The sequence below is a fragment of the Elephas maximus genome, chromosome 5 (genome assembly GCF_024166365.1).
Source record: "Elephas maximus indicus isolate mEleMax1 chromosome 5, mEleMax1 primary haplotype, whole genome shotgun sequence".
Taxonomy (NCBI): Eukaryota; Metazoa; Chordata; class Mammalia; order Proboscidea; family Elephantidae; genus Elephas; species Elephas maximus.
Window position 1 is genome coordinate 158,409,350 of NC_064823.1, and position 24,096 is coordinate 158,433,445.

At 53.0% G+C, this 24,096-nt stretch overlaps 2 protein-coding genes across 7 annotated transcripts in view; both read left to right on the plus strand.

Annotated features, from left to right (window-relative positions):
• EVC (EvC ciliary complex subunit 1) overlaps positions 1-10,956 on the plus strand; it is a 122,621-nt gene extending 111,665 nt beyond the window's left edge. Inside the window, exons 21-22 of one of the 5 annotated variants that reach the window (XM_049886525.1) lie at positions 5,242-5,353; positions 6,610-10,956. In XM_049886525.1, the coding sequence (XP_049742482.1) occupies positions 5,242-5,353; positions 6,610-6,691 (194 nt within the window). In that variant the 3' untranslated portion in view covers positions 6,692-10,956. Of the gene's footprint in view, positions 1-5,241; positions 5,354-6,606 lie in introns of all 5 variants that reach the window. The other 4 variants (XM_049886526.1, XM_049886524.1, XM_049886528.1 and 1 more) reach the window with 4 other exon arrangements.
• Positions 10,957-11,884: 928 nt separating this feature from the next.
• The window catches only part of PDE6B (phosphodiesterase 6B), a 62,930-nt gene continuing 50,718 nt past the window's right edge, over positions 11,885-24,096 (plus strand). For both annotated transcript variants that reach the window (XR_007517706.1, XM_049886530.1), the window contains exon 1: positions 11,885-16,850. Coding sequence is in view for 1 of the 2 variants with exons in the window: in XM_049886530.1 (XP_049742487.1) it covers positions 16,383-16,850 (468 nt within the window). In the remaining variant the exon portion in view is untranslated. The remainder of the gene's footprint in view (positions 16,851-24,096) is intronic.

The window sequence follows — 24,096 nt, forward strand, 5'->3', positions numbered from 1 at the left end:
ATCACAATATCCTTGTTCTTGGCCCTTCCCCCAACAGTGACAACCTCAGTGACATCACAGTGTCCTTGTTCTCAGCCCTTCCCCCAACAGTGACAACCTCAGTGACATCACAGTGTCCTTGTTCTCAGCCCCTCCACCAACAGTGACAGCTTCAGTGACATCACAGTGTCCTTGTTCCTGCCCCTCCATCAACAGTGACAACCTCAGTGACATCACAGTGACCTTGTTCTCAGCCCCTCCACCAACAGTGACAACTTCAGTGACATCACAATATCCTTGTTCCTAGCCCTTCCCCCAACAGTGACAACCTCAGTGACATCACAGTGTCCTTGTTCCTGCCCCTCCATCAACATGACAACCTCAGTGACATCAGTGTCCTTGTTCTCAGCCCCTCCACCAACAGTGACAACCTCAGTGACATCACAGTGTCCTTGTTCCTGGCCCCTCCACCAACAGTGACATCATAGTGTCCTTGTTCTCAGCCCCTCCACCAACAGTGACATCATAGTGTCCTTGTTCTCAGCCCCTCCACCAACAGTGACAGCTTCAGTGACATCACAGTGTCCTTGTTCTCAGCCCCTCCACCAACAGTGACAACCTCAGTGACATCAGTGTCCTTGTTCTCAGCCCCTCCACCAACAGTGACAGCTTCAGTGACATCACAGTGTCCTTGTTCTCAGCCCCTCCACCAACAGTGACAACCTCAGTGACATCAGTGCCCTTGTTCTCAGCCCCTCCACCAACAGTGACAACCTCAGTGACATCATAGTGTCCTTGTTCTCAGCCCCTCCACCAACAGTGACAGCTTCAGTGACATCACAGTGTCCTTGTTCTCAGCCCCTCCACCAACAGTGACAACCTCAGTGACATCATAGTGTCCTTGTTCTCAGCCCCTCCACCAACAGTGACAACCTCAGTGACATCAGTGTCCTTGTTCTCAGCCCCTCCACCAACAGTGACAACCTCAGTGACATCAGTGCCCTTGTTCTCAGCCCCTCCATCAACAGTGACAGCTTCAGTGACATCATAGTGTCCTTGTTCTCAGCCCCTCCATCAACAGTGACAACCTCAGTGACATCAGTGCCCTTGTTCTCAGCCCCTCCATCAACAGTGACAACCTCAGTGACATCATAGTGTCCTTGTTCTCAGCCCCTCCACCAACAGTGACAGCTTCAGTGACATCACAGTGTCCTTGTTCTCAGCCCCTCCACCAACAGTGACAACCTCAGTGACATCATAGTGTCCTTGTTCTCAGCCCCTCCACCAACAGTGACAGCTTCAGTGACATCACAGTGTCCTTGTTCTCAGCCCCTCCACCAACAGTGACAACCTCAGTGACATCATAGTGTCCTTGTTCTCAGCCCCTCCACCAACAGTGACAACCTCAGTGACATCATAGTGTCCTTGTTCTCAGCCCCTCCACCAACAGTGACAGCTTCAGTGACATCACAGTGTCCTTGTTCTCAGCCCCTCCACCAACAGTGACAACCTCAGTGACATCATAGTGTCCTTGTTCTCAGCCCCTCCACCAACAGTGACAACCTCAGTGACATCAGTGTCCTTGTTCTCAGCCCCTCCACCAACAGTGACAACCTCAGTGACATCAGTGCCCTTGTTCTCAGCCCCTCCATCAACAGTGACAGCTTCAGTGACATCATAGTGTCCTTGTTCTCAGCCCCTCCACCAACAGTGACAACCTCAGTGACATCAGTGCCCTTGTTCTCAGCCCCTCCATCAACAGTGACAGCTTCAGTGACATCATAGTGTCCTTGTTCTCAGCCCCTCCACCAACAGTGACAACCTCAGTGACATCAGTGCCCTTGTTCTCAGCCCCTCCATCAACAGTGACAGCTTCAGTGACATCACAGTGTCCTTGTTCTCAGCCCCTCCACCAACAGTGACAACCTCAGTGACATCAGTGTCCTTGTTCTCAGCCCCTCCACCAACAGTGACAACCTCAGTGACATCAGTGCCCTTGTTCTCAGCCCCTCCATCAACAGTGACAGCTTCAGTGACATCATAGTGTCCTTGTTCTCAGCCCCTCCACCAACAGTGACAACCTCAGTGACATCAGTGCCCTTGTTCTCAGCCCCTCCATCAACAGTGACAGCTTCAGTGACATCATAGTGTCCTTGTTCTCAGCCCCTCCACCAACAGTGACAGCTTCAGTGACATCACAGTGTCCTTGTTCTCAGCCCCTCCACCAACAGTGACAACCTCAGTGACATCAGTGTCCTTGTTCTCAGCCCCTCCACCAACAGTGACAACCTCAGTGACATCAGTGTCCTTGTTCTCAGCCCCTCCACCAACAGTGACAACCTCAGTGACATCACAGTGTCCTTGTTCTCAGCCCCTCCACCAACAGTGACAACCTCAGTGACATCATAGTGTCCTTGTTCTCAGCCCCTCCACCAACAGTGACAACCTCAGTGACATCAGTGTCCTTGTTCTCAGCCCCTCCACCAACAGTGACAACCTCAGTGACATCAGTGCCCTTGTTCTCAGCCCCTCCATCAACAGTGACAGCTTCAGTGACATCATAGTGTCCTTGTTCTCAGCCCCTCCATCAACAGTGACAACCTCAGTGACATCAGTGCCCTTGTTCTCAGCCCCTCCATCAACAGTGACAACCTCAGTGACATCATAGTGTCCTTGTTCTCAGCCCCTCCACCAACAGTGACAGCTTCAGTGACATCACAGTGTCCTTGTTCTCAGCCCCTCCACCAACAGTGACAACCTCAGTGACATCATAGTGTCCTTGTTCTCAGCCCCTCCACCAACAGTGACAGCTTCAGTGACATCACAGTGTCCTTGTTCTCAGCCCCTCCACCAACAGTGACAACCTCAGTGACATCATAGTGTCCTTGTTCTCAGCCCCTCCACCAACAGTGACAACCTCAGTGACATCATAGTGTCCTTGTTCTCAGCCCCTCCACCAACAGTGACAGCTTCAGTGACATCACAGTGTCCTTGTTCTCAGCCCCTCCACCAACAGTGACAACCTCAGTGACATCATAGTGTCCTTGTTCTCAGCCCCTCCACCAACAGTGACAACCTCAGTGACATCAGTGTCCTTGTTCTCAGCCCCTCCACCAACAGTGACAACCTCAGTGACATCAGTGCCCTTGTTCTCAGCCCCTCCATCAACAGTGACAGCTTCAGTGACATCATAGTGTCCTTGTTCTCAGCCCCTCCACCAACAGTGACAACCTCAGTGACATCAGTGCCCTTGTTCTCAGCCCCTCCATCAACAGTGACAGCTTCAGTGACATCATAGTGTCCTTGTTCTCAGCCCCTCCACCAACAGTGACAACCTCAGTGACATCAGTGCCCTTGTTCTCAGCCCCTCCATCAACAGTGACAGCTTCAGTGACATCACAGTGTCCTTGTTCTCAGCCCCTCCACCAACAGTGACAACCTCAGTGACATCAGTGTCCTTGTTCTCAGCCCCTCCACCAACAGTGACAACCTCAGTGACATCAGTGCCCTTGTTCTCAGCCCCTCCATCAACAGTGACAGCTTCAGTGACATCATAGTGTCCTTGTTCTCAGCCCCTCCACCAACAGTGACAACCTCAGTGACATCAGTGCCCTTGTTCTCAGCCCCTCCATCAACAGTGACAGCTTCAGTGACATCATAGTGTCCTTGTTCTCAGCCCCTCCACCAACAGTGACAGCTTCAGTGACATCACAGTGTCCTTGTTCTCAGCCCCTCCACCAACAGTGACAACCTCAGTGACATCAGTGTCCTTGTTCTCAGCCCCTCCACCAACAGTGACAACCTCAGTGACATCAGTGTCCTTGTTCTCAGCCCCTCCACCAACAGTGACAACCTCAGTGACATCACAGTGTCCTTGTTCTCAGCCCCTCCACCAACAGTGACAACCTCAGTGACATCATAGTGTCCTTGTTCTCAGCCCCTCCACCAACAGTGACAACCTCAGTGACATCAGTGTCCTTGTTCTCAGCCCCTCCACCAACAGTGACAACCTCAGTGACATCACAGTGTCCTTGTTCTCAGCCCCTCCACCAACAGTGACAACCTCAGTGACATCAGTGTCCTTGTTCTCAGCCCCTCCACCAACAGTGACAACCTCAGTGACATCAGTGTCCTTGTTCTCAGCCACTCCACCAACAGTGACAACCTCAGTGACATCACAGTGTCCATGTTCCTGGCCTCTCCCCAATAGTGACAGCCTCAGTGACAACACAGTGTCCTTGTTCCTGCCCCTCCCCCCACAGTGACAGCCTCAGTGACATCAGTGCTGTCTTTGTTCCTGGCCCTTCCCCAGACAATGACAACCTCAATGACATCACAGTGTCCTTGTTTCTAGCCCTTCCCCCAATAGTGACAACCTCAGCGATGTCACAGTGTCCTCGCTCCTAGCACCTCCCCCAACAGTGGCAGCTTCGGTGACATACAGCGCCCTTGTTCCTGGCCCCTCCCCCGACAGTGACAACCTCAGTGACATCACAGTGTCCATGTTCCTAGCCCCTCCCCCTGACAGTCACCACCTCAGTGACATCACAGTGTCCTTGTTCCTGGCTCATCCTCCATCTATCACTTTGGAATAGCCTGCACTCCCCGCAAGGGGCCCAAGTTTTAAATCCAAGTGCCTCATCCAAGTTCTGCCACTAGCGTGACCAACTGTCCCCAATGTGGCCCAAACCTGACCCCAGGATGCCAGTATAGGAAAAGAGTGGTGCTAGTGGGATGATGGAAACCCTGGTGGCATAGTGGCTAAGAGCTATGGCTGCTGACCAAAAGGCTGGCAGTTTAAATTCACCAGGCGTTCCTTGGAAACCCTATGGGGCAGTTCTACTCTGTCCTATAGGGTCACTATGAGTCGGAATCGACTCAACGGCAACAGGTTAGGTGTAACGAGATGACGGCTAGTACGGTGGTGGGAAAACGCAGAGCTCTAATAAAGTAGAAGCGTAGCTCCCGCACTGTGTTCTCAGCTTCCTCCTGCCTTGTGAGGCTTAAAGGCAGCTGGGTGTAGTAGTAAGACAATGGGAGGGGGATCTGAGAGACCAGAGTTCCAATCCTAGCTCCACCACTTCTAGCTGTGTGGGCTTAGCAAAGCACTGCACCTCCCTGGGCCTCAGTTTCCTGGTAGATTAAATGGGCATGAGGCCCTACAGAGGATGCCCAGATGCCAGCCAGGTTGGAGTGAGGCCCAGCCAAGGTGCCCCTAGCCTACAGTCAGCATCGGTGTCTGGTTTCATCTGTCCTCTGCAGAGAAGCCCCTGAGGACCAAAAGAAAGAAGCCTCTTCCCCGGGAGAGAGGGGAGCCGGGGGTGCTCAATGACGAAGACCCTGCTTCTGGGGGCCACATTACAGGACCACTCAGGTATGAGGGGGTCCCCGGCTTCCTGCTCACCTGCCAGCCCTTCTCTCAGGGGCATTTAGTGCAAGGGTCCAAGGAATGATGGCTGTAACGGGGCACGGCAACTGTAAACCCTGATGTTAGTGGGAAATACTGTGTTAGTATTACTATTTAGTAGTTGTTGTTGTTAGCTGCCGTCAAGTTGGCTCCCCACTCGTGGCGGCCCTGTGCACAACGGAACGAAACCCTGCGTGATCCTGCACCATCCTTATGATCGGTTGTTGACTGCACCATTGTGATCCATAGGGTCTCCACTGGCTGATTTTTGGAAGGAGATTGCCAGCCCTTTCCTCCTATCACCACTGTTATGATTAACATCTAATTTTGGTTAGATGGGCTCCGTGCCTGACCAGTCGGACAAACCCCTCTCCCACCAGGGCAGCCGCTGGCTAAAGATGCTGTGGGATTTAAAATGGGGAGGTCAGCCCTGGGCACCCCAGTCACGTGGCCATACATGCCTTTAGTCTCATGGCATTTGGGTGCTCTCCCGCCCAACACGAGGAAATGAGGAACTTTATTTATTTATTTATTTGTTTGTTTGTTTGTTTGTTGGTTGGTTGGTTGGTTGGTTGGTTGGTTGGTTGGTTGGTTGGTTGGTTGATTGATTGATTGATTGATTGATTGATTGATTGATTGATTGATTGATTGAACAACCCACATCAAAATGAAAGCCACTGGACTATCGTTCAGCTAGAAAAAAGAAAGAAAGTCCTGATACAGGCTATGATGTGGATGAACCTTGAAAACACCGTGCTGAGTGAAATAAAAGCCAGACACAAAAGGACAGGTATCACAGACGTAAGGCCCAGCCAAGGTGTTCCTGATCCCACTTACAGGAAATCCCTAGAACAGGCAAATGCGTAGAGACTAAAGTTCGCTCATGGTTACAGGGGTGAGTGGGAGGGGAGGGGCCACGAGTTTCCATGAAGGGGGTGAAAGCAGTTGGAAACAGCGGTGATGATTGTACACCATGACGACCGTCGTTAATGTCACCAAATTACACATGTGAAAAGGGTTGAAATGACAAACGTTCTGTTGGATATATCTCACTGCAGTACAAAAAATAAATTTAAAAAGTTAAAAAAGAAAACTTTTGCTGGCTTGTCACTGCCTTCTCAGGGGCCCAGCACAGATCAGTTGACAAGTGACTGCACCAGGGCAGACGTGGTCGGGACTGACCCCACAGGTCCTAACTGACATGTCTTCCGTGTCTGCAGCAGCAAACGGCTGAGTGAGCAAGACGGTGACACTGCAGACGCTGAGGATGCAAACAAGATGCTGAAGAAAAGAAGCAATTTGTAGTTTATGGCCGGTCGGGCGGTGACGGGGAGCAGTCTAGGCTCCTGGCTGAGACTCTGAAGACCCCAGCCCACACCTGCTCCCCAGCCATGCAGGAGACCATGGGGGGGACATGGGAGCCCTGGCGTCCTCGTGAAGATGGGATCTCCCTGCGGGCCTGACAGGGTGTCGTGAGGGTGGATGGGGCATGGGTGTCAGAGAGCCTCAAAAAGCAGAAGTATGATTGCCCTTCGCCTGAGAAAATTTTTTTTTGCCTGGAAACACATTCTTATCTCATTGGGCTTCCCTGGCCTGTGTTTCCGCTCCGCTAATGTTGAACCCTGGTGGCGCAGAGGTTAAGTGCTCAGCTGCTAACCAAAAGGTTGGCAGTTCCAACCCACCAGCTGCTTCTCAGGAGAAAGATGTGGCCGTCTGCTCCCGTAACAATTACAGCCTTGTAAACCCTGTGGGACAGCTCTCCTCTGTCACGTGGGGTGACCACGAGTCAGTATCGACTCCACGGCACCCAACAACGCCTTGTCCTGACACTGCCCGGACCTCCCTCCCCGAGCGGTGCTGATCCCATTGCCTTTGCAGGTGTCCTGGTTATAGCCTTGGGACCTCTCTGCTCTCCAGGCTTCTCCATGAAGCTCCCCAGGGCCAGTGAATGGTCTCCAGGCCTTTGTCTCCGCCACTTGGTCACCCCCACTGTCTCACGCAGCATGGCCATTGCCTACCTGTCCTGACCAAGTGGATTCCCGTCTTTAGCATTCTCCGTTGCTTGGCTCATCCAGTAGCTGAGGCCTGGCCACTATGGGGCTGAATCTCAGGGCCAATAGCTCTGACAGGGACCAGGAACCCCTGGCCTGAAGGTCTGTCCTGACCACACCCTGGGGCCTGAGAACCCAGAGACCCATAATGGCATCTGTAGCAGGCTTTCCTCTTGGGAGCACTTGAAGTTCTTGGAGAGAGGTCTGGCCCAGCCCTTGGACTTGACCTTGGAGGGGAGTGAGCTCTTCCATCACATAGCCATCCCCCCCTCCCCCGCCAGAGGTTCCCAGTGGATGGTGAGAACATCTAGAAGCTTCCAGCCCAGCCGCACGTGTTAAACCACTGCCAGGAGCGGCCTTTCCTCCCCATAGAGAAAATTGCTTTTTGCTTCTAAACCAGGGATTCTTGTCCTCAGCACTGTGGACCTTTTGGGCAGATAGTTCTTTGCAGCAGAGATGAGGGACCACCGCCCTGTGCATTGTGGGGTGTTGAGCAGCGTCCCTGGCCTCCACCCACCAGAGCACCCCCAAATTGTGACAGCCGCAAAAGTCCCCAGACCTTGACGCCTGTCCCCTGGGGACACCCCGCAGTTGAGGAGCGTGGGTCTGAGCGTGCATGTCCTGGGCAAATCCAGCCCACTCCTTCCACAAATTCCCAGCACAAGGTTGGCTCCGTGGCTGTTGGGGCCTTTGTCTCGGGGATTTTCTGGACCATTTGTGGCCTGAATTTTTATTTCTTGAAACCTAAGCTAGACTCTCTTATTCAGGAATGAAGAGGCTCCTTAACAGAAAAAATAATCCGCAATACTTATGCCATTTTTTAACATTAACCGTTACCCATTGCTAATCCCCAATTCCTCCCCAGTCAGCTTCCCCCAAATGAACCGACAGCGCCCTCTTGTGGCTAAATAAAACATTCCATTCTTCAGCAGAGTCGTCTTTTTAAAAAGTGACCACTTCTTTTGTACAATACCTTCGGAATCTGGTTTGCACAGAAATCTCTTTTATTTTGTCACGTGGTGTCCTCAGCCCAGAGGGATGACTCCTTCATTGGGAATGTCTGATTTGGTGTCACGGGTGTTGTAAATGCAGACACCCCCTCTGGCAATACCAGGACTGGCCAGTTACCCTGAGAGTAACTGGTGAGTGTAGATTTAACGGAGTTGCTAGGTAATGCGAGTGGTTAGCACGCTTGGCTACTAACCAAAAGGCTGGAGGCTCGAGTTCACCCAGAGGCACCTAGGAAGAAAGACCTGGAGACTGACATTTGAAAAGTCAGCCGTTGAAATCCCTACAGAGCTCAGTTCTACTCTGAAACCCATGGGGTCGCCATGGGTGGGAGCTGACTCGACAGCAGCTGGGTCTCAGTACACTTAAAGACCACGAGGCCCAGCCCAGGCCCCTGTCCCCCCAAGTCACCCTGACCGCCTCAGCCTGCCCACAGCTTCTGGGCTGAGCAGATTCTGGCCGTGGCGGCTGTTGGATGGGTCCTGGCTTTGCTTCAGTATAACCTCCTTAGCAAAGGGACTGTGTCACATGCAGCTGTACCCTTCCCACCCTCATTCCAACTGTTGTGCTGGCCACGTTAAAAAAAACCCACTGCGTCTGGCCACATTAGGGGCACATAAATAAACACTTGTGGGCTGATTTTTTTTTTTTTCCATCACAAATTGACACTTCTAATTAGGATCAGGAGCATAGAGGTGACTGACTCCTACTAGAATTGTCTCCCTGATTAAAATCAAGCATGGCTATCCAGAAGACGCACGGTGCTCAGCAGTGTCCTGGCACAGACTGTGTGACACCCTGAAGCTGATGAGGAATCCCTGGGTGGTGCAAACAGTTAACATGCTCTTGGAGAAAGGCTGGAGTTCCCAGACCACCCAGACGCACCTTGGAAGAAAGGCCTGGCGATCTACTTCCAAAAAATCAGCCATTGAAAATCCCATGGAGCACAGTTCTACCCCAACTCGCGTGGAGTCGCCGTGAGTCAGAATCGGCTGGACGGCAACGTGAACGCAGCACACCCAGGGCCAGGGGAAAGAATGAGATCAGCAATGAGGCCCCACGACAAATCTCAAGTCTCCCCGCCTTTTGATTACGTCTCCTAGTTCTTATTATGGAATGTGGTTGTTACGGCAATGGAAGGAAGTAGAGCTGGAAAGGGATGGCCTATAATGAGGGGCTTAGTGAATTAATTCTAATATGAAAACACACTGGCCTGAACTTGAGACTCTAGGATGATGCCCTGGGGTTTATAAGACATCTCAGCTAGCAGGAGTCCTCGAGTGGACCAGATGGTTAAGCACGGGGCTACTAGCTAAAAGGTTGATATTCAAAACCCACCCAGGGACTCCTCAGAAGTAAAGCCTGGCTATCTGCTTCCAAAAGGTCACAGCCTTGAAAACCGTATGAAGTGTGGTTCTATTCCACACAGGTGGGGTCGCCATGAGTCCAAGTCCTCTCAACCACAACTACAACAGTGTAACAATTCCCTAGTGCTGTGGTAACAGGGTAGCAAATTATATGGTTTTAAAGAACAGAACTAGGATAAGACCCTGTTGGCTCTGGGGGAAGATTCTTGTCTCAGCTTCTCTAGCTTCCTCTCGGAGTTCCTTGGCAGTCTCCACGTGGCGTCTATCTTTCCTCCATTTGCGTGCCCAATCTTCTCTTTTTATTTCTCAAAAGTAATTAGATCTAAGACACATCCTACACTGATACGGCCTTATTAACATAACAAAGGAAACCCCATTCCCAATTGGGATTATGTCCACAGGTAAAAGATTTAGGATTCCAACCCATATTTTTGGAAGATGCAATTCAATCCAAACACAAGGTCAGTAAACCCTCTTAGGAGTCTCCCAGCCAGCCTGGTATCTGGCTCATACTGTATTTTCTCTGCAACCCCTGACGAGAGCGGTGCTGATCCTGCTGGTGCAGAAGTCTCTTCACTGGTCCCACTCATCCCTCCGACCTGCCCCACCCACCTCTAATCTGTTCACCACACTGCATCGAGGAGATCTTTCTAACACACAAATCTGTGACCCTCTCTGGTGGCATCCCGTTGATATTAGGGTTGAAAATCCAGTCTTTAGCATGGCCCATAGGCCCTGTGAGATCTGGCATCAGCCTCCCTGCAGCCCAGCTCCTGCCCCCAACCCTCACACTACCCAGCCTCACTGCTGTCTCTCGTTTCCTCCCATGGGCCATACCCCTGCTTACCACGGGGCCTTTGCACGTGATGTCCTTCTCCCTGAGACACCCTTGCCCCGTCCGCACCCCGTCGGCCTCCTTAACTCCTGCCCATTTTCACATCTCAGTTCAGGGGTCACATCTTCATAAAGCCTTCTCTGATCCCTTCCCCCAGACAAGACCAAAAACAAAAAAACTCGCCAATCAGTTGACTTGAACTCATGGTGACCCCATGTGTGTCGGAGTAGAACCACACTCTGTAGGGTTTTCGGTGGCGGATTTTTTTGGAAGTAGACTGTCAGGCCTTTCTTCTGAGGCTCCTCTAGGTGATCTCAAATGTCTAACCTTTCAGTTAGCAGCCAGCATGTTGGCTGTTTGCACCATCAGGCTGGTGGGCGTCAAGTTAATTCGGACTCATGGTGACCCCGTGTGTGTCGGAGTAGAACTGTGCTCTGCAGGGTTTTCCTTGACTGATTTTTCTTTCTTCCGAGGCATCTTTGCATGGACTCCAACCTCCAACCTTTTAGTTGTCAGCCAAGCATGTTCACAGTTTGCACGACCCAGGGACTCCCAGACAAGACCAGGCCCCCTTTTATACTCCCAGCACTCTAGGTCTTGCTGCTAGAATTGCTGTTGTTGTTAGGTGCTGTTGAGTCTGTTCTGATGCATAGCAACCCCATACACAACAGAACACAACACTGCCTGTTCCTGCACCATCCTCACAATCGCTGTTACGCTTGAGCCCATTGTTGGAGCCACTGTGTCAGTCCGTCTCGTTGAGGGTCTTCCTCTCTTTGGCTGCCCCTCAGCTTTACCAAGCATGACGTCCTTCTCCAGGGATTGATCCCTCCTGATAACATATCCAAAGTATGTGAGATGTAGGCTAGCCATCCTTGCTTCTAAGGAGCGTTCTGCCTGTACTTGTTCCAAGAGAGATTTGTTCATTCTTTTGGCAATGCATGGTATATTCAGTATTCTTTGCCAACACCACAATTCAATTAACTCAACCCTGAATTAAACTCATCCATCCAGTCACCCAGATGTGGAGACCCAATCCCAGGCCCTCACCCTTGGGACACTGCTCATGCACAGCAGGGAAGGAGAAGCTGGGGAGACCCAACTTCTGTGGGTCCTGGAACTTGTACACTGGGGGGGAAAAGGTTCTTTATAAAAAGCAAAGAATTACAAAAAGTATGATTAAACAGAGAAGAAATCAACAAATTATATATATTTTTAAATCTAACAAATGCCACAAAATGAAAAATCCATCTTTGTGAGTGAATTGCCTGACACACCTTTGAAATATTTTTCTTCTAATATTTCTTCACTTAAAATTTCATGCATCTGGTGTTTGGGAGATTTTCCATAGACGAGCTTCTGGCTCTGTCCATTTCAATACTCAACTCCTCAGTACCCACACACTTCTGGTGCTGGTTGCCATGGGAACCGTTTGTGTCATGATAACCGCTGGCCCTGCACGTTTGTGTCCTGATGCTGGGTGAGTTGACCAGTAGGTGGCAGAGTATTCCTAGAAGCCATGTGTACACTGGGCTGGCCAGCAGTAACTTAACTACACACAGCGGTACTCAGTGTGAACCCCAAAAATATCCCACTAAACCCAACTCAACTTGCTGTAACCCAGCTCCCAAGCATGACCATGGGCTCTCCAATGTCCCTGATAAGACAGACATCGCTGTGGTTATGGTGCCATTGAATAGATTCCGACTCAAAGCAACCCCCACGTGACAGAGTAGAACTGCCCCACAGGGTTTGCTTGGCTGCGATTTTATGGACACATCACCAGGTCTTTCTCCCCTGGAGCTGCAGGTGGGTTCAAACCACCAATCTTTTGGTTAGCAGCCTAGCACTTAACTAGTGTGCCACCAGGGCTCCTTAGTCAAAGAAAATGGTGGCCTTAACTGGCTGCAGTTTAAACATCTGACTGTTGTAAAATTTGCAGCAATGTATGCCTCTGTGAACACATTACCAGCCCACTCTGGGGCCTTGGTAAGGATCTAAGCCCTTGAGATGCCTGAAACTTGAGCTTCTGAGGAAACCTGTCTCCTGAGGCCAGGCTTCTCCAAAGAGCATGCTCACTTCTTCTTCCAGCCTGACCTATCAAGGACTGGTCCTTCTGCCCTAAAGTATGAGTGAGAGACCACAACAGCCCCCAACTCCATGGAAGTCCCCTCAGTCTGTGGAAACGTGGGGAGTGGAAGATAAGCACTCTCCATTGTTAGCTGCGTGAAGTTGGCCCGACTCATGGCAACACCATGCACAGCAGTGCTGCCTGGTCATATGCCATCCTCACAGTTGGTTGTGATGGGTCGTGATCCATAGAGTTTTCACTGGCTGATTTTCAGAAGTAGATCGCCTGGCCTTAGATGCATGGGTGGGGCTAATCTGTTGTTGTTAGGTGCCAGTCAAGTTGATTCCAACTACTAGCGACCCTATGTGACAGAGTAGAACTGCCCCATAGGGTTTCCTGGGCTGTAGGATCTCTTCCAGTCAGTTGGCCAGGTAGCTGTCTTCCAAACTTATTGGCAAAGCTGAGTTAACGCTTCCAGCATTGCATCCATTTGTTGAAACATCTAGTTGGTATTCCTTCAGTTCCTGGAGTCTTGTTTTCCGACAATGCCTGCAGTGCAGCTTGGACTTCTTCCTTCAGTACCATGGGTTCTTGATCTTCTACTACCTCCTGAAATAGTTGTATGTCGTTGAATTCTTTTTGGTACATGGACCCTGTGTATTCCTTCCATCTTCTTTTGATGCTTCCTGCATCATTCAACATTTTGCCCATGTTGTTGTTGTTGTTCTTAGGAGCCATCAAGTCAGTTTTGACTCATAGCGACCCTGTAGGACAGAGTTGAACTGCCCTGTAGGGTTTCCAAGGAGCAACGGGTGGATTCGAACTGCTGACCTTTTTGGTTAGCAGCCATAGCTTGCTGTAGCTCTTAACCACTCCACCACCAGTGCTCCATATTTTCCCTGTAGAGTCCTTCAGTATCGCATCTCGAGGCTTGAATTTTTTCTCCTGTTCTTTCAGCTTGAGAAACACCGAGTGTGTTCTTCCCTTTCGATTTTCTATCTCCAGCTCTTTGCACATGTCATTATAATACTTTACTTTGTCTTTTCCAGCTGCCCTTTGAAATCTTCTGTTCAGTTCCTTTACTTCATCATTTCTTCCTTTTGCTTTAGCTCCTCGACATTCGTGAGCAAGTTTCATAGTCTCTTCTCACGTCCATTTTGGTCTTTTCTTTCTTTCCTGTCTTTGTAATGACCTTTTGCTTTCTTCGTTTATGCTGTCCTTGCTGTCATCCCACAACTCGTCTGGTCAAAGGTCATTGGTGCTCACTGAAAGGTCATCCAACAGAATGTGGAAATTATTGATCAAGAGCGTTAATATCATTATCTTGAAGACCATTCAAAAACGGCTGCAGCAGTCCATCGACAGGGAACTGCCAGAAATTCAAGCTGGATTCAGAAGAGGACATGGAACCAGGGATATCATTGCTGATGTCAGATGGATCCTGGCTGAAAGCAGAGAATACCAGAAGGATGTTTACCTGAGTTTTATTGACTGTGCAAAGGTAGTCAACTGTGTGGGTCATAACAAATTATGGATAACATTTTGAAGAGTAGGAATCCCAGAACACTTAATTGTGCCCACACAGAATCTGTTCATAGACCAAGAAGCAGTCATTCAAACAGAGCAATGGAATAGTGCATGGTTTGAAACCAAGAAAGGTGTGTATCAGGGTTGTATCATTTCACCATACCTATTCAATCTGTATGCTGAGCAAATGATCTGAGAAGCTGGACTATATGAAGGAGAATGGGGCATCAGGATTGGAGGAAGACTCGTTAACAACCTGCATTATGCAGATGACACAACCTTGCTTGCTGAAAGTGAAGAGGACTTGAAGCCCTTACTAATGAAGATCAAAGACCACAGCCTTCAGTATGGATTACATCTCAACATAAAGAAAACAAAAATCCTCACACCTGGACCCATAAACAATATCATGGTAAATGAAGAAAAGATTGAATTTGTCAAAGATTTCATTTTACTTGGATGTACAATCAATACCCGTGGAAGCAGCCGTCAAAAAATCAAACAACGTATTACATTGGGCAAATCTGCTGCAAAAAAAAAACCTCCTTAAAGTGTTCAAAAGCAAAGATGTTACCTTGAGGAGTAAGGTGTGCTTGACCCAAACCATGGTGTTTTCACTCGCCTCATATGCATGAGAAAGCTGGACAATGAATAAAGAAGACTGAAGAAGAGCTGATGCATTTGAATTATGGTGTTGGTGAAGAATATTGAATATACCATGGCTGCCAGAAGAATGAACACATCTGTCTTGGAAGAAGTACAGCCAGAATGCTCCTTAGAAATGAGGATGGCAAAGCTATGTCTCACATGCTTTGGACCAGTCCCTGGAGAAGGACATCCTGCTTGGTAAAGTAGAGGGTCAGCAAAAAAGAGGAAGACTCTTAGTGAGATGGATTGACATAGTGGCTACAGTGGGCTCAAACATGGCAACAGTTGTGAGGATGGCGCAGGACTGGGCAGTGTTTCCTTCTGTTGTCCGTGGGGTTGCTAGGAGAGAACAAGAACAACAACCTTTACCGGAGCACATCACCAGGCCTTTCTCCTGTGGAGCTGCTGGGTGAGTTCAAACCACCAGTCTTTCAGTTAGCAGCCAAGGGCTTAACTGATGCGCCACCAGGGCTCTTTGGGGCTAATCTAGATGCCTGGTAACTAAGGGCGGTTAAGCAGTTGCCGTCAAGTCAGCCCCAACTCACGGTAACCCCATGTGTGTTAGAGCAGAGTAGAAATGCACTCCATGGGGTTTTCAATGCTGTGATCTTTTGGAAGCAGATTGCCAGACCTTCCAGGGCACTTCCAGGTGGACTTGACCCTCCAGCCCTTCGGTCAGCAGCCAAGTGCATTCACTGTTTACACCACGCAGAGACTCCGGCTAAGGGTGCCATGGCATCACTGTGTACCACTTAGCAGAGATGCATCGTGGTGAGCTCACGAGACCAGCTCTTACGTGCCAGCCCCTTGAGAGATGAAGCCACAGGCCTCTCTACACCAGCAGAGAAGAGAATGTCTGCGGAATCACCCCTTGTGACCTCCATGGGGCTCGGACCATGCCCCTCCACCAGCATGCTCCCGGCTCTGTGTGTGGTCCCTCTCGCCAGGCTGGGTGTCTGGGGCACAGAGCGCAGCCAGCCTAGCTTCCGTCGCCCTGCCTGGGAGTGGGCTGCCACACCCAGAGGCAGAGCCATGCCACCATCTTCCCCAGCACACCTAAGCCCAGGTCTGGGCACCGAGGAGGGACCCGGGCCGCCTGTTGGACCAGCCCCGGCCAGCTCCCCCAAGTAAACAGGGTCATTCTGTCTATGGGATTACCTGCTCCCTGGGGATTAGGTGTGAGGGGCTGCTTTCACTACCTGCCTCCAGCTGTCCACGACACCTGCACCAGGCAGGATCCCCGGGCTCAGCGACCCCTCGGCCCCCATGCCAGGGGAGTTTGATTTTCCTGCAGAAGTGGGAAGTTCCGGGGTCTAAGGGAGAGGTAGGGGGGTTCTCCCTCAGCTCCTGGGAGTCAGCTGACTCATCCCGTAATCATCCCTAAGAAAGACTTTGCTGATGACAGTGTTTGCTGGGAGCCCAGCCCCACTTGGCACCCATGCACTCCTGGAGGAACTAGTGGCTTCTTGGGGTCTGGAACGGAGACGCCATGAGCCTCAGTGAGGAGCACGTGCAGAGGTTTCTGGACGAGAACCCTGGCTTCACGGAGCGGTACTTTGGGAAGCAGCTGTGCCCCGAGCATGCAGCCAGGGCTGGTGAGGCCGGGAGCCTGGCGGACTGCAGCAGCTTCCAGGAGCTGTGCCAGGTGGAGGAGAGCGCGGTGCTGTTCGAGCTGGTGCAGGACATGCAGGAGAGCGTGAACATGGAGCGGGTGGTCTTCAAGATCCTGCGGCGCCTCTGCGGCCTCCTGCGCGCCGACCACTGCAGCCTCTTCATGTACCGCCAACGCAACGGTGTGGCCGAGCTCGCCACGCGCCTCTTCAGCGTGCAGCCGGGCAGCACCCTGGAGCAATGCCTGGTGCCCCCTGACTCTGAGATCGTCTTTCCACTGGACATTGGGGTGGTCGGGCATGTGGCCCAGACCAAGAAGATGGTGAACGTCAAGGACGTGAACGAGGTAGGTCTGGGCTGGACTTCATGGCAGGCAGCTTGTCCGACTAGGCATTTCCTGGGCACAGTCTGGTGGTGGCCAAGCACCCACTCAGAGTCTGATACCTAGGCCCCCTAAGAGGGCCTCCTTGGGGCAAAGGGTTTATTCTTGCTCCAAAGAACACCTTCTTATGGCGTCCCTGGGTGGTGCAAACAGGTAAGTACTCAGCTACTGATGGAAAGGTTGGTGGTTCAAACCCACCCAGAAGCCCTCAGAAGAAAGGCCTGTCGGTCTGCATCTGACAGATTAACCAGCTGCCGTTGAGTGACCCCCACTCACAGCGACCCCGTGTGTGTCAGAGTAGAACTGTGCTCCATAGGGTTTTCGGTGGCTGTGACCTTTCGGAAGTAGATCGCCAGCTCTCTCTTCCGATGTGCCTCTGGATGGATTCAAACCACCAACTTTTTAGTTAGTAGCCAACCACTCAACCCTTTGCCCAAGGTTATAGCTTTGAAAACCCTGTGGAGCCCAGTTTTACCCTGAACACATGAGGTCACCGTGGGTCTGCGTTGACTCAATGGCACCTGCTTTGGCTTTTGGTTTGGTTGGTTAGAAAAGAATTGAAAATGTTTTAGTTTTTTTGTTTTTTTAACAAGTACTCAGAGGCCCCACGGGCTCAGTCAGCCCAAGGCTGCTCCTCTTCCTGGAGGCGCCTGCTGTCTTCCCATCACCCTGGCCTTGGAGCCACTGCTAGCCTCCTGAGTCCCACTCTGAAAGGCACACCCATACCTCGTGGCCACCTGCCCATCCATCCCGGGAATGGAAGGTCCCTGCCCTAGGACCACCGTCTCTTTCACTAGAATCAGGCCCCCGCTGAGCTCTGCAGGGGACAGACAGTGCAGCTGTGGCTCCCCCAACACTGATGCTGGTAGTCACGCAAACGTATCTGTTTGACCAGCGTGATCAGACCTGAGTGTGTGGCTGGGAGACCCGGGTGACACAGATTCAGATGCAAGCTCTGTGCCCTCATGTCTGCACCTGGATCCTGAGGCTGGGCCCAGGGCTCCACAGGGCTGGGGGCCAAAGGTGCCGTGGGAAGGCCCCCAGCCCAGGTGGGGGCTTCAGGGCCATCTAGGGCCAAAGGGAACCCATCCAGAGCCTGCAGGGAAGGAAGCCCTGTCTGAAGTGGCCAGAGATGATGGCCTGGGGCAACACCTGGTCAGCTCCTAGGCCCAGGACTCCTGAGGGTGAGAATGAGGGTCAGAGCAGTGGTAGGGTAAGCCCAGAGGAAGGGGGAGCAGCCAGGGTTGGGGGAGGGCGGGTGGGTGGCAGATGAGGGTGGACAGGCTGGCAGGGCTATGTGACAATGGGGAGGAGTTTGCATTTGGTCCTCAGGGCTCCGCGGAGCTCTGTAGTGACGCCGTTCCTGAGGAGGGGCAGGGAGACCACTTGGGAAGCAGGACCAGGGGCCGGTTCAGGGCAGGGAGGAGGGGTGGAGAGCAGTGCTGGGTCTAGAGGAGATTGAGGAGTTAGATTCGAAACAGACCTGCTGGGGGGTTATTGATGGGCGGGAAGAGGAAGGGCGCAGTGGGGACAGCCGGGTTTGGGCTTCAGTAACCAGGTGGGCAAACATTAAGCACTTGGCTGCTAACTGAGAGGAAGAAAGGCCTGGTGATCTTCTGAACAACGGTTTCAGCCATTGAAAACCCTATGGAGCACAGTTCTACTCTGACACGCATGGGGTTGTCACGAGTCGGAGTTGACTCAATGGCACCTGGTTTTTTGGTTTTGTTTAACTAGGTAGGCAGAGGGTGGCGTGGGATTGCAGAAGAAGGTGATGTCGGTTTGGGACATGCTGGACATGTTGTTGGGGCAGAGATGCAGGGAGAATCTGCAGAGGAGCCAGAAGGTGGGATTGCAGACAGGGCAGGGCTTTGAGGAAGAGAAGGAGGCAGCCCCGTCCCACCCTGCCCTTCCTGAACCTTCTCCATGGATGAGGAGGCTGAGGGACGCGGGAGCTGGGGTCTGCCGAGACCCCTGGGCTTGGGCGCATGGAAGCAGGAATCACGTGCTGGGCCAGCCTCCTCCATTTCTAGTGACCAAGCCCGAGACCCAGGCCCTCCGAGCAGTCCCATGGCCCCCTCACCCCTGGACACACATGGACAAATGCAGCAGGACCCGATCCTCTTACGGTTATCTGCTGTCAACAAGCAGCGACCTGAATAGAATAATCTCTGGGATTAGCTCTGTCTTCACTTCCTTTTTAAGAAATGGGTCAACCATGAATCAAATGGAACACCAGGAGCGTGAGTTACCAGAAGAAAAGAAATTCAGCTGCGTGCCCTCAAACGCCCTCCCCAGCCCTACCTGCCCCCTGGGCCTCGTCTGTTCCCCTCAGCCCTGACCAAGTTCTCCCAGCCAGGGCTCCCCACAAGCCTCCCCCTGCAGGGCACCACAGAGCCCCCAAAGCTCTTCATTGCCGATGGTCACTGTGGAGGCTAGTTTGGGGGTCCTCAAGCAGGGCAAGGAGACACTTGAGAACCATGTCCAGGGGCGGGTCCAGGGCTCTGAGGCTCCTGCTCAAACGGCATGGCCTGCTACGCCCTCCTCAACTGGGCCTCACCCCCACGCCCTCCCTGCAGGGCTGCCCCCTGCCTGGTGCCCCCTCACTCTGCCCCTCATGCACCTTGGTTCACACCTGCCTGCTCTGGCCCGATCTCCCCTTCCTGACCCCCACCAGCACTAGGCTGAAGACCTCTGCCTTGGAATGCCCCCCACTGCCTGGCAAAGCAGGCACTGCCTCCCTTTGGGACGTGGACACTGCACCTGCCTCGCTTCTACTCTGAAAATCCTAAGGGCCATACTCAGTCTTGTTCACCTCAGTATCCCTAGCACCATTGTGGGACAGAGCCCAGGCTTGAAATCCACAGAGAGGCCATCTTTCCATAAGTGCTTAACGATGCCCTAAGGGGCAGGGCCGATGGCTAAGGGCTGGACTGCTAACCCAAACATTACAGGTTCAAGTCCATCCAGAGGTGCCTCAGAAGAAAGGCCTGGCTATCTACTCCTGAAAAATCAGCCACTGAAAACCCTGTGGTGCACAGCTCTGCTATGACCCACATGGTGGCGCCGTGAGTCAGAGTCCACCCCACGGCTCTGCTCTGACACACACGGTGGCGCTGTGAGTCAGAGTCCACCCCATGGCTCTGCTCTGACACACACGGTGGCCCCATGAGTCAGAGTCCACCCCACGGCTCTGCTGTGACACACATGGTGGCGCCGTGAGTCAGAGTCCACCCCACGGCAACCGGTTTAAGCGTCGCCCAGCGGCGGGCTCTGTTAGCGCTTGCTTAGAATGTGCAGGACACACCTGGCAGGAACCCAGACGTGGGTTCGCCCCCATTTTACAGAGTTTTACATGTTCACTCCCCATTCTACAGAAGGGGAGACTGAGGCAGTGACCCCCAGTTGTCCCTCCAAGTCATGAGCAGCAGTGGGTCAGCCTGTGGCGGTCTTGGAGAGCAGGGTACGGGGAACACTTGCCCACGATAGGAAATGCGTGGGTGTGGGTGGCTGGGAGGGGATGGCAGGCCACACCTGGACGGGGCCGGGGAGAACCTGCAGAGGCCTCTGTCTCCTCTGCTGCAAACTGGGGGGGCGACATTCACCTCTACCGGCTGCTGCGATGGCTTAGCCATGGTGCTGGGGCACCCCGAGCCCTGGGCTGGCCACGGACCCTCCCTCAGCTACAGAATCTGTCTTCCTGGGCTGAGGGTGGCACAGCCTGTGAGCTCCCTCTTCCCCAGCACCCGGTCAGGCCAGGCTGATACGGGCCTGTCTGGGCAATCAAGCCTCTGAGGACCATTGACTCTGGGAATGTTGGGATGTGTCAGGTGTCATGACCATGCCCTGGGCAGACAGACAGACAGACAGACAGACATCATGGCCTGCACCATCCGTGCCTGACAGGTTGAGGCTCCATGAAGTGCAGCCTTGGTGTGTTGGGGTCTCAGGAGGGCCCTCTGGCTCTGAGCCTCAAAACCGAGGACCCAGGGATCTGCAGACCCCAGGAAGGGTGGGGGCTGGGCTCATGGCCCACCAGCCTGGTCAGTGGTTCCACCCTGGCTATCTAGTGTTTAAGGCCCTGGGGCAGCCTCTCAGAGGAGGATGCAGGAATTCTCCAAGCAGGGCTGAGTGAATGAATGAACAAATGGAAGCAGCATGTCTGGAATGCCAAAGCTGGCACCAGGCCTTCCCTGTCCCTTGCTAGATCCCGCAGGGCTGTGACATCCTGGTGGAGACCCACCAAACCTGAGGAGAGAGTGCCAGGGTGGCATCGGGGCTCCTTTACAGGGGATTGGTGGGTGCCCGTTGCTGGGGTGGTGGACAGAGAGGGCAGGGGTGGCTGGGATGCAGTTTAGGGCACAGCCAGTGGGTGGAGTCTGGACTAGGCTACTCACATTGAATACACCTGTACAGAGTTTGACTCCAGGTGCAGTTGTAATGCATTCCAGGGTGATGCCGGCCACAGACCACACTGGGGCGGGGGCGGGGGGGCGGAGGTGGTGCTCTGGGAAGGCAGTGAGTAAGAGGGAAACAGGGAGGGAGCCCAGCCATCACTATTGGGGGACAGAAGGAAGGACCTGGGAGCATCACTATTGGGGGACAGAAGGAAGGACCTGGGAGCATCACTATTGGGGACAGATGGAGGGAGCCTGGGAGCATCACTATTGGGGGACAGAAGGAGGGACCCGAGAGCATCACTACTGGGGGGCATAGGGAGGCGATCAAGCAGGAGAGGCTGGGAAGGGGAGGCAGGGGGAACCTGGGAGGCCAGCGGGCCAGCCAGGAAGCCATGTGTTCGATGCATGTTTTTACCTCAGCTCTCCAGGAGGAGCTAGGGGCAGCAGGAGGTCAGGCAGAAAGAAGCCTGGGGGAAGCCCTTCTCTGTGGCAGTGGGAGGTCCTGGCCATCCTCACATCAGCTCCTGGGGCCTTACAGGAGAACACGTGATGGAGCCGGGAGGGTCCCCACTTCCCAAGGGGCTGGTGAAGAGGCTGTCTGGGCCGGGCTCTAGCTAGGCCTCATTGTGGACCGAGGATCCAGAGGGCCATGTGCCCAGGATGGGAAGGATCAACTAGGGGACCCCCACAGTAGGTTTGCCGGTGGGCCTGCAAGTGGGGTAGTTCAGCACCTCTGGCCTCAGTTTCCTCCATGGCTCAGGGAGGGAAGGGCTGCTGAGGATAATGGGGGAGGGGCAGCTGAGGCTGGGAGGGGTGCCCTGCGGAGCTGGGACAGGGTCAGGTGCTCCCTCAGTGGGCTGTTCCTCCATGGAGGTGGGGGGTCAGGGCAGCAGAGTGATGGGAGCTGAGGAGGACGAGAACTTGGTGATGAAGGAAGGGAATGAGCCTGGAAACCTTGCTTATGGTTAGCAGACCTGGTTTCACGTGGGACCCTCCCCGGCCTGATGGCAGATTTGCAAAGATTTACAAAGAATGAGCCTGGAAACCTTGCTTATGGTTAGCAGACCTGGTTTCACGTGGGACCCTCCCCGGCCTGATGGCAGATTTGCAAAGATTTACAAAGATGTAGCTGAGCTGCTGTGGCCCCCTGACTCTGCCCTCAGAACCTGGATTTGGGAAGACATTCCCTGGGGGGTGTTGGATGGGGGACAGGGACAGGGAAGGAGGGGCCAGCAAAGCCCACAGATGACCCACCCAGAGCCTGAAGGGTGGCCAGCCCCCTCCCACCCCCAGCAGCCCTGGAGCTTCCTAAGGCCCATGACCTCCCCACTGAGGAAGTGGTGGGGCTGAGGAGCAGCTAGCATCAAGAGGCCACAGGGTGGAGACCCTGGTGCTGTGGGGGTCAGAGATGGGTGTCAGACATGGGCAGGGCAGGACCTGGCTGTATCACAAAGGCTGGTTTAGCCTCCACGGGGAGGTCAGAGGCTGACAGGAGCAGAGAGGCGATGCCATCAGCATAAGGTGGGTATCTCAGTGTCCTGGTCCTGCTGTGACTAACCACCACAAAGCAAGTGACTGTAGGAACAGAAAAAAAAAAAACCTGTTGCCCTTGAGTTGATTCTGACTCATAGTGACCCTATAGGACAGAGTAGAACTGCCCCATAGAGTTTCCAGGGAGCAGCTGGTGGATTTGAACTGTTGACCTTTTGTTTAGCAGCCGTAGCACTTAATCACTACACCACCAGGGTTTCCAAAAGAACAGGAAGTCCAGACTCAAGGTGTTGACAGGGCGAGGCTTTCTCTCAGCGGCTCAGGGAGAAGCTCCTTCCTGGTCTCTTACTCTTCTGTAGCCCCTGGCGTTTCTTGACAGTCCTTGGCTTGTAGACGAATCATCCCATGGCGGCTTCACCTCCTGTTGACTCTGTTCCTGTGTCTCTTCTCCTCTTTATAAGAGGAATTTTGTAATCAGAAGGGAAGAGGGACCACCCTACTCTGGAATGACCTCGTTAACTGATAGTATCTTCAAAGAAAAGGTCTATTTTCCCAAAGAGATACAGATACAGGGGCTAGGACCTCCCCACATCTTTTGGGGACACAGTTCAATCCTTGACAGAGGGTAATAGCAGCTGCTGGGAAAGGAGCCACCGGGCCTGCCAGGAGATGAGGTGGGACGGCCAGGAAGGCAGGGGAACCCAGGAGAGGAGACGGCTACACAGAGCAAAGGGAGGGTGCTCTGCAAGAGAGAGAGGTGGCAGAAAGTGCCACCACAGGTAGTGGCCCAGTGTCTTCGTGACTTAACAAGGGCAATTTCGATGCAAGATGGGTAGAAGCGGACGGGGTGGCTTGGGACGTGATGAGGAGGGAAGACGAAGAATCAGCAAGTGAGACAGTCCTTCAGAGAGGTTCGCAGCGAAGGTGATGAGGGAGATGGGATGGCAGATGGAGGGCATGAGGACATTCTTGAAACAAAGAGTCTGGAGCATATTTAAAGGCCGGGAGTGGGGAGACCATGGCTGAGAGAAGGGGTGAGGCATGGTGGGGGCTCCTGGGTGAAGGGTCCAGACTGCGGCAGGGAAGGCAAATGGGGAGACCCCCCAGCAGTTCTGCTCTTGTCCTTGTGAACCACGCAGGTGTGCGGGGGTGGGGGGGGTGAGGTGATGGGGCGGCCAGGTTTGAGATCAAATAAGGTCACATGCACAGGTACAAGGGTTAGGACTTCACAAATCTTTTTGGGAGACGCAAGTCAACCCGTAACAGAGGGTAATAGTAGCCATCAGGGAAGGAGCCATGGGGCCTGCCCAGCAGACAAG